The sequence below is a fragment of the Arvicola amphibius genome, chromosome 6, assembly GCF_903992535.2.
Source record: "Arvicola amphibius chromosome 6, mArvAmp1.2, whole genome shotgun sequence".
Lineage (NCBI taxonomy): Eukaryota > Metazoa > Chordata > Mammalia > Rodentia > Cricetidae > Arvicola > Arvicola amphibius.
Genome location: NC_052052.2, coordinates 1,444,549 through 1,460,352, shown reverse-complemented (window position 1 = coordinate 1,460,352; position 15,804 = coordinate 1,444,549). Strand labels below are relative to the sequence as shown.

Below are 15,804 nucleotides of genomic sequence, written 5' to 3'. Positions count from 1 at the left end.
GCTGTTCTGGGGGCCTGAGCAGCCCTGTAAGCTGGGGTCGGCTCCCACCTGCAGGCCTCCCACGCAGGTTGGGTTGCAGAGACCCAAGACCCCTCATCTATGTTTATAGAAAACAAAGTCAAATCAAAGGATATTTTCTTTTATTTCAAATTTTCTACCAAGACTTTGTCTTAAAATTGAGTGCCACAGACTGCCCTCTGCAGGAGGGAAAACGAAGTTTTGTGGGGTGAGAGTGGAACAGGTTGTTTTGTCTGAGTGAGTCCTGGAGCCCCACAGTGATGCTTCCTTTGAAATCTCCCGCTATAAAAGCCCCAGACCAGGCAGTACCCAGGCAGAGCGAGCAGAGCCAGTGAGCCCATAGCTCTGGATCCTAGGATGGACACAGTTGCCCCTTCTGATAAAGAAAACCCTCAAGGCAATAGACAGGGTGGGGGACCTTTTTCTCCCCCATAAGACAGAGGACCTGAGGGCTGAGAGGTCACTAGGACCGCATGGGGCAGAAGGGCTATGGCCTGGAGGCCAGGAGGCAGGGCCGCCAGCTGGGCCTTTCTATGAGCAGGGACCATCTTCCAATATCAGGTCCTCAGGAAGGAGAAGACAGGGGTATTCAAGATCCTGTAGCTTATAAGTGGCTGCTGAAGCCCTTGAAGACACTTGGGTGATTCTTCCAATGTTACTAGCCTCCCTCTTGACTCAGGGAGAGTGAATGACTTGCCTAAGAACAAGTTAGCAGCTGCCACCAAGTTAACAGTTGATATTAAATCTCAGACAAACTGTCCCCAAAGGGAGGATACTGTCTCTCAGGCTCTGAGATAATATCAAGATGTCCACAACTCAGGGTCTCCTCTGCCCCCTCCTCTCTCCACCCCCTCTGGATAAATAGCTGCCAGAATCCTCCAGAACATGGACAACTCACAGGAGCCCTGTGACAACTTCTACCAGTATGCCTGCGGAGGCTGGCTGCGGCATCATGTGATTCCCGAGACCAACTCCCGATACAGCGTCTTTGACATTCTCCGGGATGAGCTGGAGGTCATCCTTAAAGGTGAAGAGTAGCCACCACCTGGGGGCATAGAGGTGTCACTGAGCCTTGGGTGGGTCCCTGCCTGACATCTAGGTACCAGAGTCAGAGTTGGAGTGGCCTGTGACTGGGCTGAGTCTCAGGGCAGCTTGATGATGCTAGCCCGGGGCTAGACGGGGCTAAGGGCTACAGTAGACATTAGTTGTCCTGGGGCCCCAGCAGTCACCTCAACCTCTGTGAAGCTTTCTCCTCTACCCACAGGGGTGCTGGAGGACTCCTCTCTCAAGGACCGGCCAGCTGTGGAGAAGGCCAAGACACTGTACCGCTCCTGCATGAACGAAAGTGAGTCGAGCCACCTGTTAGGGCCCAGTTAGCTCTAACAGTACACTACACCCGGAAGTATCTCAGGGTGGGGGTGAACATCATACAGGGTACATGAGAAGGAGCTGTGTGCTGTGCCTCACCTGGCCTAGCTCATTACCAGCTACCCTGGGTTTGGGGCTGTATAACCCTAGCCTGTAGTTACATTACCCAAAGGTACCACTCTGGCCGGCTGAGCTGCAAGTTGGGGCCACCTGTCTTCCCTGAACATCTCCTAAAGGTTTGAGGTTGATTCCTGTGTACCAACAATGCAACTCAGTGGGACTGTGATTTTATGAGATTATCTCCGTTGGAACCTGTACTTGGGCATGGCCAGGGCTATCTTATCTCCACAAACCATGTGACCAACACCCACAAGTCACAGATAACTTCCTTTAGATTCTCACATTTACTTAATTTCTTGCCTGAAAGGTTGGGTGCCCAAGACAGGATGGCAGCAGTATGTGAACAGAACTCTGAGCCCCTTCCTCAGCTTCCAGCCCACCAACCACAGTAGCAGCCCAGCAGCTGCACAGAATCCTGCTCCCTTTGGCCCAAGCAGAGAAAGCCAGATAGGCCACTGTCCAAACCCATGGGAGGCTTCCTCTTTTCACACTCCCTCAGCATCTCAAGGCTAGCGTCCTTCATCAGACTCATCTGGTGCCTCCCTTACCACTGAACCATCCTCCTTTCCCTGTGGCCCCTCAGCACTGCCACATGCCGGGACAGTGGACATCAGCCCCTTCTCGTTACCAGCTCTGGAGTCCTGCCCTGTCATCCGAAGGCCCGCCCTTGTATCTATAGTGACCTCTGGGTTACGCCCTCTGCACTCAGTCCTTCCCTAAGTTCTCCCAAGTACCCTGTAGGAGAAGCACTTCCTTAGAGGGAAGCCTCTTAGACTGCCATCGTGTGACAGAAGCAAGTCACATGGCCCCTGTGTGACCCGACTCTTGCCCAAGCACATTCTATCTCTGGGCCTCCCTTCTGGCCACCACTCCTTCCCTAGGCTTGTCACCTGCTGCCAAATCCCATCCTCCGTGTGCTTCATCAGCAAGCCCCGAGCTAAAGCTGAGCCCCTGGAGCAGGCATGTTCCAGGCGGGTGCTGTGGCACCTGAGCCACTGGAGTCTGCATAAGCATCTACTCCTTCCCTCCTCAGGTGTGATAGAGAAGAGAGACTCTCAGCCTCTGCTGGACATCTTAGATGTGGTAGGAGGCTGGCCTGTGGCCATGGACAAGTGGAGTGAGATGGTGGGTAAGTATAGGCGAGTTTGCTGGCTTCGGGGAGAGGCTGCTCAACCCCACAGCTGCCCACACATTGCCTGCTCTTAGGCTCATTCCTCCCAGAGCTTAGGCTCCACAATGGGGAGTCAGTGGGACCTGTGATGGGTGCTCACGATGGCTGGTCCCCTGAAGCGCTGTCCTGGGTCATCCCTCCTATTATCCAAGACGCCAGTCTTCATATCCCTGTTCAGCCCTCAGACCGTGGCTCACTTCTGACTCAGGGGCAGGGATGATGCCTGGAAAAGAGCATCTCCCATCCACAGCCACTCTTTCCCTGTGGACCTTTGAAGACGTCCCTAAGCCCCTTTGGAGAATAGTTCCTCAGTCCCCAAAGTCTCACGATGAGTTCACTACCCGAGCCTGGCGGGGCTCCCTATCGCCCCCTGAATGCTGTGCTCAGGAGGTACAGTTCCCTGTCTGGAGAGCGGCTAGCTGGTCTCCAGCGTGGGTACTGACTCCTCAGGCCCCAAGTGGGAGCTGGAACGGCAGCTGGCTGTGCTGAACTCACAGTTCAACAGGCGCGTCCTCATTGACCTCTTCATCTGGAATGATGACCAGAACTCCAGTCGCCATGTCATCTATGTATGCAACACCCTCCGTGGGTAGGGAGGGGACCGGGTTCCCTGAGTCTGACTCTGGACTTTGCGGGAGAGCAGGAGACAGGCAGGGTGGTGGCTGGGGGGATCTGGGAGCCCGATGTTTGTGTCCTCTGTCCACTGCTTGGTCTGCAGTGTAAGATGTGCTAAGCAGGGCTCACAGGGGGCCTCATGGCCCCTGCTGTGTTCTGAGAAGCTAGCCCTGTGCTTACCCTGTTTTTTTTGGCCCCTGGATGGAGGGTCTGAGAAGCACACAGATGCCATTTTGGGAAGGATGTGGTGCAAGTCCCTCCTGTGGGGACTTGAACCCCAAACAGCCCCTCTCTATCGAGGAAAGGCTTGGGTTTGGAAGCATCTGACTTCCACAGGGAGCCAGCTTTGTTACCAGGCACAGTCTGGGGGCAGGGGATTGCTGCCCTCCTCACCCAGGCTGCAGGGATTCCCCACCACCTGTGAGGAGTCACACACTCTGTATTTCCAGATAGATCAGCCCACCTTGGGCATGCCATCCCGGGAGTACTATTTCAACGAAGGCAATAGTCACAAGGTAAGCAGGGAGCCTCGGGGCCCATGTCAGATGCAGTTCCCTGCACATATACTGTCCCCCCTCCCCCAGATCGGCTCTCCTGCTTGTCCACTAGCCTTGCTCCCCACAACCAGCCTCTGGAAGCACTTGTGAGGCTGTGGACAGGCACTGAGCACTGGGGACACAAACATGGACACCCAGTGTTCACACTGCCGGCCCTGAGGTGAGTGAGCTCATCTGGTCAAGCAGTCCATTTGGCTTGACCCATCCATGCAGAGCCAGGCCCAGTGTCCTGAGCCTGCTCTGCGGAGAGAAGTCAGCTGTAGCCCAGGAAGGCCAGGGTAGCAGGAAGAGTTGGGATGGACAGGGACAGCAAAGGCATCTGGCCAGGAACAGGGTAGGAACGACCCTCACAGCAGGGCTGGAAGTATTAGTGGGCACATGGGTGGATCGAGAAAGAAAGATGGTAGCAGGAGACAGGAAATCAGGACCCGGATCATCCCAAAAGTTCACAGGTGTGGCCCCCAGTCCCACCTAGCAGCTGGCAGAGCAAGGTCTCAGTGGATAGGGCAATCTGAAGCCTCAGCTAGAGTGAGGAAAGCCCCTTCAAGAATAAACACAAGAAAGGATGTCCAACTGAATGGGACAAACATAACCCACCCCATGGCTAAATCACGGCTGGGGCAGTCTTACCTCACCCTGGCACCTATGGCTAAAGAGTCACGGAGCACCTGTGAGGCCAGCTTGGCACCAGGCAGCCCTGAAAAACTGTCCCCACCCTCAGAGGCCTGGACACGGGTCTTTCAAAGCAATGGAGTCGGGACTAGAACTTGGTCCTGAGCTGGCATGGCCAGAGCCTTGTGACTCCATACCAAGTTCGGGGAGTAGGCCGTCATGCAGACTTGTCCCTAGAGTGTGGGATGGAGACGGCAGTCACAGCGGGGTGTGGTACAGACAGTCTCCACACTCTATTCCGGGATGTCTGTGCCAGAACCTGTTGGGGAAGCTAGAGGGGCAAGTTTCTAGGGGCCACTCCATGTCACATACCACCCCCACCCCACAGAGTGCTCCATGGTGGCCAAGGTGGCCAAAGCCGCCCAGCTCCATCCATCGTCCTTTGGCCCAGGTGCGGGAAGCCTACCTGCAGTTCATGGTATCAGTGGCCACCATGCTGAGGAAAGATATGAACCTGCCCAATGACAACTCTCTGGTGGAGAAGGAAATGGCGCAGGTGCTGGCGCTGGAGGCACATCTGGCCAATGTGAGGCAGGGCCACGCTGGGAGGCTCGGGCTAGGTGCTGAGTGCCACGCGGTGTGACCCCTGGTCCCCACGCAGGCCACAGTCCCCCAGGAGGAAAGGCATGATGTCACCGCCCTGTACCACAGGATGGACCTGGTGGAGCTGCAGGACAGGTTTGGTCTGAAGGTGAGACCCAGGCACTAACCAGGAATTAGCAGGGCTCAGCCCCAATCCACCTGGATACTCATCCCCCCCCCCCAACAAAGCTACTCCGACATTAAAGGGACCATAGGGCTGGCATCCAGGCAGATGATGCCTTTAAATGAGCACAGTGAAAACATTCTAGGGGACATCCATTGTTGCCCTGTGACAGGCCTCCTCAGGGTGCAGCTGCTACAAAAGGCCATGCCAGCCAGGGGACAAACAGCACAGGGCCCAGGTCAGAAGTAGGTGACTGGGCCTGCGGCCTCTTCCTCTCGACTAGAACATATAAATAAACACTGGGATTCATAGCTCTGCACAAGGATAAGACAGGCAAACCCCGAGAGAGCCCTGGTTCCAGCTTGTGTTCCACATGTCGCCGGTCCCGTAGATTTGAAGGTCAGGGCTGAAGAGACGGCTCAGCAACTAAGAACCTGCACTTTCAGAGGACCAGAGTTCATTCCCTAGCACCCACAGCAGGCAGAAGCTCCAGAAATTCGGTGCCTCTCTTCTGGCTTCAGTGGGTACCCATACCCACCCACACCACCACCACACATCAGAAAAGTTAAAATAAATCTTTAATTAAGCAGTAAATTCAAGCCCGGCCTGGTGGTGCACGCCTTTAAATCCCAGCACGCAGGAGGCAGATTCAGGCAGTTGGAACACACACACACACACACACACACACGAGAGAGAGAGAGAGAGAGAGAGAGAGAGAGAGAGAGAGAGAGTTAAAGTACACCACTAATCTCAGCAGTGTGGCCGATTCACTGACAGCAAACATGGCAATGGGCTAGGAGAGTTTAATGGTAGCGCACAGCCCTTGCATGCATGAGGCTTATGTTAATTTTCTCATAAATAGCAAAAAAAGTTGTACACAAAATAGATGACTACCCAACTTATGTAATATATAAGACTATCGTATTTTCTACTTTGATCGTTTTTGCTAAATTGTGTTTGCCCAGTAATTTCCCCAACTACACTTCATTTTCAAATATTCTGCATACATTCTTAGCAATCTCATAGCCCACAGGCTCTGGGGAGATGTCACTCTTTGTCTTGATTCTTAACAGCCCTTTCTCACCTGTTTCTCCAATGTTCTTCAGTGGAAGCTGAGTTTCTTAGATGCACAGAGGTCCACCCTCCCTTCTTTCCCCTCACCTCTCTCTTCCTGCCACTCTCTCTCTACAGGGGTTTAACTGGACCCTCTTCATACAAAGTGTGCTGTCCTCTGTCCAAATTGACCTGTTACCAGATGAGGAGGTGGTGGTCTATGGCATCCCCTACCTGCAGAACCTTGAGTCTATCATTGACATCTACTCAGCACGGTGAGGCCGGGAAGGGGAACCTTGTCCCTGCCCCACAACACACACACACACACACACACACACACACACACAGTTCCTGCTTTTGGGAGAGGATACCACCAAGAACTTCTCAGGTGTGAGGGACACAGAGGTTCGATTCTGGTGCCCATGGTGCCTCACCCTGGTGACAGGAATCCTATCAAGCATGAGGGATAAACAAGCCAGTTCTTAAGAGAATCTTGAACTCTGCTTGGTGTAGCACCTGCTGGCTAACCTGTGTCTCCTCCCTTGGCTGAAAGCCGCTCACCTGTCCCGTTACACCTCTGCTTCTTCTAGGACCATGCAGAACTATTTGATCTGGCGCCTGGTGCTGGATCGCATCAGCAGCCTGAGCCAGAGATTCAAAGAAGCGAGAGTGAGCTACCGCAAGGTGAGTGTGTCCTTCGCGCACCTCATGATGCTGAGCTTAAGCCGTGAGCCGTGCATGCACTGTCACCACTGGGGTCTGAGAAAAGGCCCCTGCCCTCTTGGAACCACCAACAGAAGCCAACAAAGCAGAAGACGGGGCTGTGGAAAACCAAGTGTGACCAGAGGGAGGGACCAGGCAGGGTAGGGAGCTGCTCATTAGAGGTCAGTTTAACTCTCAAGACACGAAGAGATGAGAAGAAGCTTTGTGTAGCGTCCAGGCAAACCACCAGGTCCAGGGGGTGAGGAAAGGGTCTGTGTGGGACCCTAGCTTTTCCAGAGTAGTGGTCTTCTCATGTCCATGGCCAGCATCCGGTCTGAGTCATCCTGTGTCTCCCCTCTGGGTACCCTGGAGTCTGTGGTGGGAGGATCTGCCTGCTTCACCTCACAAGCTCAGGGACCCACATAGGACCTGGGAAAGTTAAACGTTGGCGCATGGGATAGGATGCGCGAGTGACTGAATGAATAAACATGCCAGGCGCTGTATGGCACCACCGTGGAGGAGGTGCGCTGGCGGGAGTGTGTCAGCTACGTCAACAGCAACATGGAGAGCGCCGTGGGCTCCCTCTACATCAAGGAGGCCTTCTCCAAGGACAGCAAGGACATGGTGTGTAGCCTTGACTTCAAACGGGCGCTGTCCGTGGCAGCTCTCAAGCTCACCGGCCCCCATCACCACCACCCTACCCAGTGACTCCCACGTGTGGCAGAGGGACATTGCGTTCATCCCAGTGCCCACCAGAGCAGAGGAAGGCCAAGAGAAACCCTGCCCCCAGGTGCTCGTGACCATGAACTCCAGTCCTGGACTCTGTAAGGTCCCTGGGAAAGGCACAGATTGTAGGTGTGGGTTCAGAGCCCTGGGCAAGCAAGCCTCCAACCCACCTGTGAGGCTCCAATTCTGAGACAGAATAGTTACCCCGTATCAATGCCACACCCCTCTAGGAAGTCAGGGACAGAGCAGCAGTGGTCTCATTCTAAAGGCGAGACCAAGCCTGGAGTTCTGGTCATGCCCCCTAAGCCAGCCCAGGACATGAGGATATGCATTCCCCCAGGTCAAAGAATTGATTGACAAGGTAAGATCCGTGTTTGTGGATACCCTGGATGAGCTGAACTGGATGGATGAGGAATCTAAGAGGAAGGCCCAGGAAAAGGTGGGTGAGCTACAACCTGTGTGAAGACCTGAGGGAAAGTTCCCGTGGTCAGGACCCCACACTGGAGAAACAGCCTCGGAGGGAGGGAAGTGCCCGGGAAATCCCCAGGAAACAGGAGGCTCCGTGGTCTAGGGCTAGGATCTACCCAGGCTCTTCTAGGTCTGGTGACAAGCCACCGTCACTGGACTCCCGAGCACCCACACAGAGCCCCACCGACGTGTCTGGTTCTGCAAGCGGATAGAGGGAAGATGCCTGTTATCCCCTTACTGACACAGCAGGGAACAAAGCTAGCATGTAGGACTAGGGACCTCCCACGGTGGATGACCCTAGCTGCCCCTCCTCTGTGCAGGCCATGAACATCCGGGAACAGATCGGCTACCCTGACTATATCTTGGAAGAAAACAATAGGCACCTGGATGAGGAATACTCCAATGTGCGTACCCTTGGGCACTCCCCTGCCCTGAAGCCCTGGAGAGGGGGTTCTCCATGTCAGGCATCCTCTGTTCTTCCAGCTGCTCACTTAGACACACTACACCCTAGAGGGACTCCAATCTCATTCTGCTGACAGACAGACAAACTGAGGCCCAGGGAAACTAAACTTGGCATTTAGCTGCTCCAGGAGCCTGAGGGCCGCATGCCAGCTGAGGGTCTAGAGAACCTTCCCCAACCTTCAGCCCTCCTTCTAACACTCTTGGGGACCCAGCCTGAGTGCCAGTCATGTCAAGCTCTGTTCTCCTCATAGCTGATATTCTCAGAGGACCTGTATTTCGAGAATGGGCTTCAGAACCTCAAGGCCAGTGCCCAGCGGAGCCTCAAGAAGCTTCGGGAAAAAGTGGACCACAACCTGTGAGTGGAATGACTAAGAGGCTAGCCTGGCATGCAGAACTTACCTACTGGTTAGCGGTGGCTACAGGAGTCTGGCCTGATGCCAGCTCAAGAGGACACTAGACCTAAGCCTTCCCCCTCCTCAGCTTTGGGGGCTCTTCAGGGCAGGATCTGGTCAGCCAGGGCAGAGGGGACCATAGGGAGGGTCCTGGCAGATGTGGACTCCAAGTGACCAGTATATTCACCACAGCTGGATCATCGGGGCTGCAGTGGTCAACGCCTTCTACTCCCCAAACAGAAACCAGATTGGTAAGCCCATCTCGCCTCTCTAGTGCCAGAGGACAACCCCTGCCCTTGCTTAGGAAACTCCCAGTCTAACCTCAGAAAGGAGAGTGGGTTCCAGTCTCTTTCATGTTGTCCTAGGGTCACAGGTTGGAAGGAACACAGAGGAACCATCAGAGAACTTTCTTAAGAAAGCAGCGGTGGGCGGGAGGAAATTGGGCATGAATTGCCAATCTAGCATTCCCATTTTAGTCTCTGAGCTCAGTGTCCCTGTCTGTACACTGGGCAGGGAGTCCTAACCTCCACTTCCTAGGCCGCAGCATTAGATGGCAGGCCCCGTAGAGGTGCCCGCCTGAGCCTGGCACTGTCACTCACAGCTTCTCTTTGTCACCCTTCTGGGACAGTGTTTCCTGCCGGTATTCTTCAGCCACCCTTCTTCAGCAAGGACCAACCACAGGCCTTGAACTTTGGGGGCATCGGGATGGTGATCGGGCATGAGATTACACACGGCTTTGACGACAATGGTAAAGGGACAGAGGGGAGTGCCCCAATCACAGATACACCTGTAAGTCACACATGCACACACGCTCGCGCACACACGCGCACACTTGCACACACATGAGATTACACATGGCTTTGACAACAATGGTAAAGGGGCATAGGGGAGTGCCCTAGTCACAGATACACCTGTAAGTCACACACATGCGCACACACACACACATCTCTACTGAGCGGCCAGGGATCATCCATTCAATCTCTCAGTAATTAGTTGGACAGGGGCTTTGCCTGGTCTCCCTCCCTGGAGCGGCTTCCCTGTTTGACTGTTAGGGCCTGACATGACCTGTGATGTCTGAGCTGGTTTTCCCATATGGCTCAGCCAGGGGTATCATATGAGGGTAGCCATGTGTCCCCGTTACCTGGGTTTAAACCCCTGAATTTGAGACTCCCGGTCCTAATCAGGGGCAACGATGGGATGGAAGGCATGGAAGCTCTCCTGAGCAGCCCTCAACATGGTGCTGTGTGCTCGGAACCCCTGAAATCTAGCGCTGGCCTGGCCTTTGGAGAGGGGTGCAGGAGGGCAGTGAGAGCGGGGCCTTGGAGGACAGTGTGTGTGTCCTCTGCTGCCGCCCAGGTCGGAACTTCGACAAGAATGGCAACATGCTGGATTGGTGGAGTAACTTCTCAGCCCAGCACTTCCGCAAACAGTCGGAGTGCATGGTCTATCAGTACGGCAACTTTTCCTGGGAACTGGCTGGCAACCAGAACGTAAGCATGTCACGTAGGACTGCCCTATACCTGCACACACCCCAGCCAGCCCTGCGGGACAGGAGGGGGGGCCAAGGCCAGGCTGCCCCCTCATTCTGTCTCTTTTGTGCAGGTGAACGGGTTCAGCACCCTCGGGGAGAACATCGCTGATAACGGTGGGGTGCGACAGGCGTACAAGGTGAGCCCTGGCGGAGCCTCGCGAGCCCTGGCGGAGCCTCGCCCTCAGAGAGACTAAGGCAGTCACAGCGTGGCAGAGCAATGCCCAAACTAGGGCTTGTCCTAAAAAACACTCCAATTGGACTGGGGAAGAAGCAGAAATACAAACCCCCAATGGTTGTAAACCTAATATCTCACCTGTTTCCCACATGAGCAAGTGTGGGAACCCTTTTTGGTCTCCTAAAGAGTATTTAGGGCAGAGACAACATGACCACGGGCTCGAGCAGCCCACATCTCTAAGCCTTGGGAATAGAGCACTGGGTACCAGGAGCCCAGATGGGTGGATTTCAGGTGGCAGCTATATGGCCAAGGGTCCCACAGAGCTCTGTTGGATCAGTCTTTTGAGGGCTGCAGAAGAATTATCTGGCCTGTACACAGCAGCCCTAAGCTAGGGAGGCAGGGTTCCCATCTAGGGAAGGTCCTGGAACCAGATTATTCCACATGGGGCTCTCCGAGAGCCTGGCTGGACCGATTTGGTACTTGCAGGCTTATCTACAGTGGCTGTCTGAAGGCGGGAAGGATCAGCAACTGCCGGGGTTGAACCTGACCTATGCCCAGCTTTTCTTTGTCAACTATGCCCAGGTAACTTCTAGTCCCGCTCCTGACACCCACAGCTTTGGAGGGCCCACTCTAGGGTATATCCAAGGGCACCATGAGCTTGCCACACTCCAAAACCAGAACCAGTAGGCTTGGCAGGCTTCCAAGAGAAAGACTGAAGCTATGGATTGGGAGCCAACTGGGGAGGAGGCAGCAGATACGGAAGGAAGGAAGGAAGGAAGGAAGGAAGGAAGGAAGGAAGGAAGGAAGGAAGGAAGGAATCTGTTGGTCTCTCTAAGCAGAGAGCACTGCTCCAGCCCTCAGGCCCATAACCAAGTCATTCATGCCCCTCTAGGTGTGGTGCGGGTCCTACAGGCCTGAGTTTGCCATCCAATCCATCAAGACAGATGTCCACAGTCCTCTTAAGTACAGGCAAGTGTACAGTCCCCAAGCAAGCACGCATGCCTGCCCCTGCCCTGGCCCATTCCCTCATGTCAAACCTCCTTGGACTTGCTGGTCCACAGGGTACTGGGCTCACTACAGAACCTGGCCGCCTTCTCTGAGGCATTCCACTGCCCACGAGGCAGCCCCATGCACCCCAGGAAGCGGTGTCGCATCTGGTAGCCAAGGCTGAGCTACGCTCCAGCCCACGCCCACCCACCACCCAGAGGCTTCGTGCAAGGTGCAGCTGGATGTGCAAGTCCCTGCCTGAAGGCCACTGGAGCCTCCAGCCGGCCCTCCGCACCGCACCGGCCTAGAGTGCAGCCGCCCGCCCACACCCGGGATGAGTGGTGGCTGGTCCTGCGCCCCTTCAGGCCAGTGAGGGTCATCAGTCCTGCAGGAGCTGTCCGCTGTCTTCCGCCCTCTCCATAGTGCGTGGCTAAATGTCCTCAAGCTTCAGACTTGAGCTAAGTAAATGCTTCAAAGACTTTGCGTTGCTCATGTAAGGGTCAGGTGGGTGGTCAGGTGGAAGCGGCTGGGTAAGCTGTGGCCAGCGCAAGAATTACATCTGATAGGGAGAAAGGGCTCCTGACCAGCCGACCAGGATGCCTCTAGAGGCCACCCTTTGGGTCTACAGTTCGGTGAGTTGGGCTTCCAGGACCGGACCGGACCTATATATCCTGGTGACTCACATCAGCACCTGGCAGAGGGACCTCAAGACATGGGGAGCAACAACAGGTGGAATCTGGAGGCCAGAGATAGTCTAGATCGCAAAGCAGGCATTACCAATCGAGGTGGACACGGCAGTCACCCTGGCTTGGTCTTAGAAAGTGCTAAGCTGGTCATCAGAGCCTACCTAGAAGGAAGAACCCTTGAGAAGGGAAGACCTGAAATGGTGGGGTGTCTGGAGTTCAGCTCAGACTTAGGACCCCGGGGAAACAGACATGCTTAGCCAGACCCAGGCTTCTTCCGGGTCAGCACCAGCCAGTCAGATCCGGAGAGGGTTTCCAGCTCCGGAAATGGTCCCTCAGTCTTCGCCTGCCACCTCTTCCCTGAGTCCCATTAGCCTCCAACCTCCACCACCAACACAAGCAGACGCCTGCCTCCCATTCCCCACAGCTGTGCTCCATTTGGGAGCTGAGTCCAACAAACTCTCCTCTCTGCAGCCTCCAATGGAGTGAGCCACAGTGTCAGGGTGACCTTGTAAAGAAATAACACTGTTGTCCCCAGGGTCCCACAACCAAAACCCGAAGTCTGTCCTCTGGAAGATTACACTTCAAGGCCCTCCTGCCCGCAGGGACAACAGTAGGAACTAGAGGATGCAGAGTGCGGAAGCAGTGGGGACACTCACTGCCCGGGACCTGCACTTTAATGGCTCATTGCCGTTCAAGGAGGAGACAATGTGCAGTATCATGTCCCAATGGCTCCACAGCGATTCCTTCTACTCCAGCTATATCCAAGGTTGCAGACGCCTCCAAGTCCTCAGAGGCCAGGTGTCACCTCCCACACACCTCTTCGTCACACTGTAGGGGAAACGGGGACCCTGTCAGTCCGGTCACACTCCTCAGAGGCCAAGAAGGAGGCGTGCTGGACACAGGAAGCAGTCTAACCCATGCCCGACGGAGGCACAGAGCCCAGCCCTCCTTAACCCACAGCTCCTGCCCATAGCTCCTGCCCATAGCTCCTGCCCACAGCGGGACCCTGCCATGCCTGACCTCTGTCCTCACTGCTCCTCCATCCCTTTCAGCTTATTCCCCTCTACAAGTAGTCATAGAGACACATCTACATCCCAAGGCTGCCAACACACACAAAATTAGGTAAATCCCAAGAGGCTGTAGCTCAGTTCCTGGCCATGCCAACCACTGTCCCAAAGGGATAGATGTGTGTGTGTGTGTGTGTGTGTGTGTCTCCCAAAGGGATGGATATATATACATACATACATACACACACACACACACACACACACACACACACACACACACGCATATATACATACATACATACACACGTCGCTAGGGGCTGGATAACAAGCAGTGTCCCGCAAGGCCTCTACTCACCTGGGGTGGTTTGCTGGAGGAAACCTCTGCAGAGATACCCAAGGCCTGAAGGACGTCCTCCTGGGGAACATAGTCGCCTGGGGACTTCTGGACAAAGTGTAGCAGCACTTTGTCACCACCTGCAGCCACAGGCAGGCGGTCAAGGTGTATCTTACCCCCATGTGACAGGAAGAAGAGGGGAATCCACGAACCAAGCCAAGCAGCCCAACCTCCCACCCAAGCACCCAAGACCCAGGGGTGGGCGCCATGAAGACCTGAATCACCAAGAGGGCAGGATGCCCTGCCCTGACCCACCCTTGCTGACCACCAGCAGCCCTCCACTCTGCAAGAGGTCACCAGACAGGTTCCCCTGGATGCCAACAGCCTTAGCCTAGAAAGACAGGAACAGGACCCAGGTCAGCCCCAAAGCGAAGTCTCCGGAACTCCCACCATGCTCTTGGCCGCCACAGACCTTGGAGGCTACATCACGCACAGGTTTCCCCAGGGCGGCCGGCAGGATGCTCAGGCTGTTGTACCTACAAAGACACAGGGTCCCTAGTTCAGATGCTGGACGAGCACAAGCACACACACCTGTCCCCAGTGTCCTGCCCCACCCACTTCTCTTACCAGGGCCTCCACCTGAACCCGGAGCGTCTATAGAAGCATAGGGAGCCCCAGGTTGGATACCGCTGGCCTGAGGCCCCGGAGAGGGGCTGGAATGTGGGGACTGAACTCCAAGCTGGGTGTGCCCCGGGATCTGGCTTAGCTGGCACTGCCGATCACAACAGGCAGCCTGTGGTAGCAGAGGACTGAACTGGGCCATTGCTAAGGCACTGGCCCTCCTGTTTATGAAACTGCAGTGGGTAGGCCTGACTTGGGCCAACACCCATGAGAAGACCCCAGAGAAGGGCTTAGCTGAAACTGGCCATGCCACCAGAGTCCGTTTCCACGGCACAAACTGAACAGCAGAGGGTGGTAGCAAGAAGATGCATAACAGAGCAGTGGCCACTCTATCCTCCTGTCCCTGGCTAGTCCCACACAGTCACACTTACCGCTTGAAGCCCAGCTCCTTGTAGAACTGCTTGCTCTCATCGAGATAGAGTTCTAAAAGGGAAAACCACAGGTATGTGCCCTAGGCCTCCTCCATTCTGCCGTCTGTCCCCTCCACTTACGGTGTCCAGTTCAACCCAACCAAGCCAAGAGGAGCAAGGTGGGATTGAATGTCAGCACTGCTTAAACGGGAAGGGCAAGTCCCTGGGACTTTGCCACCGGGCCTAGGCAGCCAGTGCACAGGCTGGAGATTGCGCATGGGAGAGCTGAAGTGCTGACACATGAGTATGTTCCTGCTTGGCCTGGAAAGGGGTGGACAGGGCTTGGCAGGGAGGCCAGCCAAGGTTTCGAGTCCGGGAAGAGTCGCACCTCCTGAGAAATAGCCACCATCCAGGAATTCCTTCAGGCCCAGGGCCTCAGGCCCCACGCCCACTAGGCGCACATCGTGTTGGTCCAGAAAGCTCCGGAGGTTGCTGAGGTCCTGAGCGATCCAACGGCACACTATGCAGCCAAAGCGTCGCAGACCGGCCACCACACAAGCTTTATCCTGCCAAAGGCTCCGCAGCTCCACAGCCTGCAGAATAAAGCTGTCAGGGGGCGTGGGCTCATCATAGCCGTAGGTCCTACCGCCCCACACGTCCCGCAGTGTGCTACTCCATGATTCTCAGCCCCACTGGTCCTACTGCAATGTGAGCCACCAGCAGTACCCACGCCCAGCATGCGAACCCACGGGACCCCTCTGAACCTCCACTCTAGCCCATGTGAGCTGGCAGGGCACCGGGGCGGGTGCTGGGATACGTTCTCCGCCCTGCGCCGGGCAGGCCTCACCTCCCCGGTCACTGCATGCTTCAAGACACACGCGCCCACGCGACTAAGGTCCACCGCACTCATGGTTTCCTCGGTCCCCTTCTGCTCCGGGCTCAGGGAAGCCTCAATCGGTAATACTCAACCTCCTCGGCCAGTCCGGGAGGGCTGCACTATCTCCTGAGTCAGGACTGCTAGGC

The 15,804-nt window shown here is 55.5% G+C and overlaps 2 protein-coding genes across 2 annotated transcripts in view; one reads left to right on the top strand and one right to left on the bottom strand.

The window, feature by feature from the left end:
• The window catches only part of Mmel1 (membrane metalloendopeptidase like 1), a 25,094-nt gene extending 13,197 nt beyond the window's left edge, over positions 1-11,897 (top strand). The window contains exons 5-24 of the mRNA XM_038334881.1: positions 884-1,045; positions 1,283-1,363; positions 2,540-2,635; positions 3,128-3,246; positions 3,742-3,807; positions 4,913-5,047; positions 5,123-5,212; positions 6,419-6,555; positions 6,871-6,964; positions 7,478-7,606; positions 8,049-8,147; positions 8,497-8,580; positions 8,890-8,993; positions 9,223-9,281; positions 9,659-9,778; positions 10,387-10,520; positions 10,633-10,698; positions 11,223-11,318; positions 11,629-11,705; positions 11,798-11,897. Coding sequence (XP_038190809.1) covers positions 884-1,045; positions 1,283-1,363; positions 2,540-2,635; positions 3,128-3,246; positions 3,742-3,807; positions 4,913-5,047; positions 5,123-5,212; positions 6,419-6,555; positions 6,871-6,964; positions 7,478-7,606; positions 8,049-8,147; positions 8,497-8,580; positions 8,890-8,993; positions 9,223-9,281; positions 9,659-9,778; positions 10,387-10,520; positions 10,633-10,698; positions 11,223-11,318; positions 11,629-11,705; positions 11,798-11,897 — 2,048 coding nt within the window. The remainder of the gene's footprint in view (positions 1-883; positions 1,046-1,282; positions 1,364-2,539; positions 2,636-3,127; positions 3,247-3,741; positions 3,808-4,912; positions 5,048-5,122; positions 5,213-6,418; positions 6,556-6,870; positions 6,965-7,477; positions 7,607-8,048; positions 8,148-8,496; positions 8,581-8,889; positions 8,994-9,222; positions 9,282-9,658; positions 9,779-10,386; positions 10,521-10,632; positions 10,699-11,222; positions 11,319-11,628; positions 11,706-11,797) is intronic.
• On the bottom strand, positions 6,015-15,804 carry Prxl2b (peroxiredoxin like 2B). Its single transcript, XM_038334882.1, has 7 exons — positions 15,629-15,804; positions 15,170-15,374; positions 14,803-14,854; positions 14,223-14,286; positions 14,066-14,141; positions 13,772-13,890; positions 6,015-13,237 (listed from the first exon to the last, which is right to left on the bottom strand). Exons 1-7 carry the CDS (start codon positions 15,689-15,691, stop codon positions 13,211-13,213), a joined length of 606 nt encoding a protein of 201 aa, XP_038190810.1. The 5' UTR covers positions 15,692-15,804; the 3' UTR covers positions 6,015-13,210.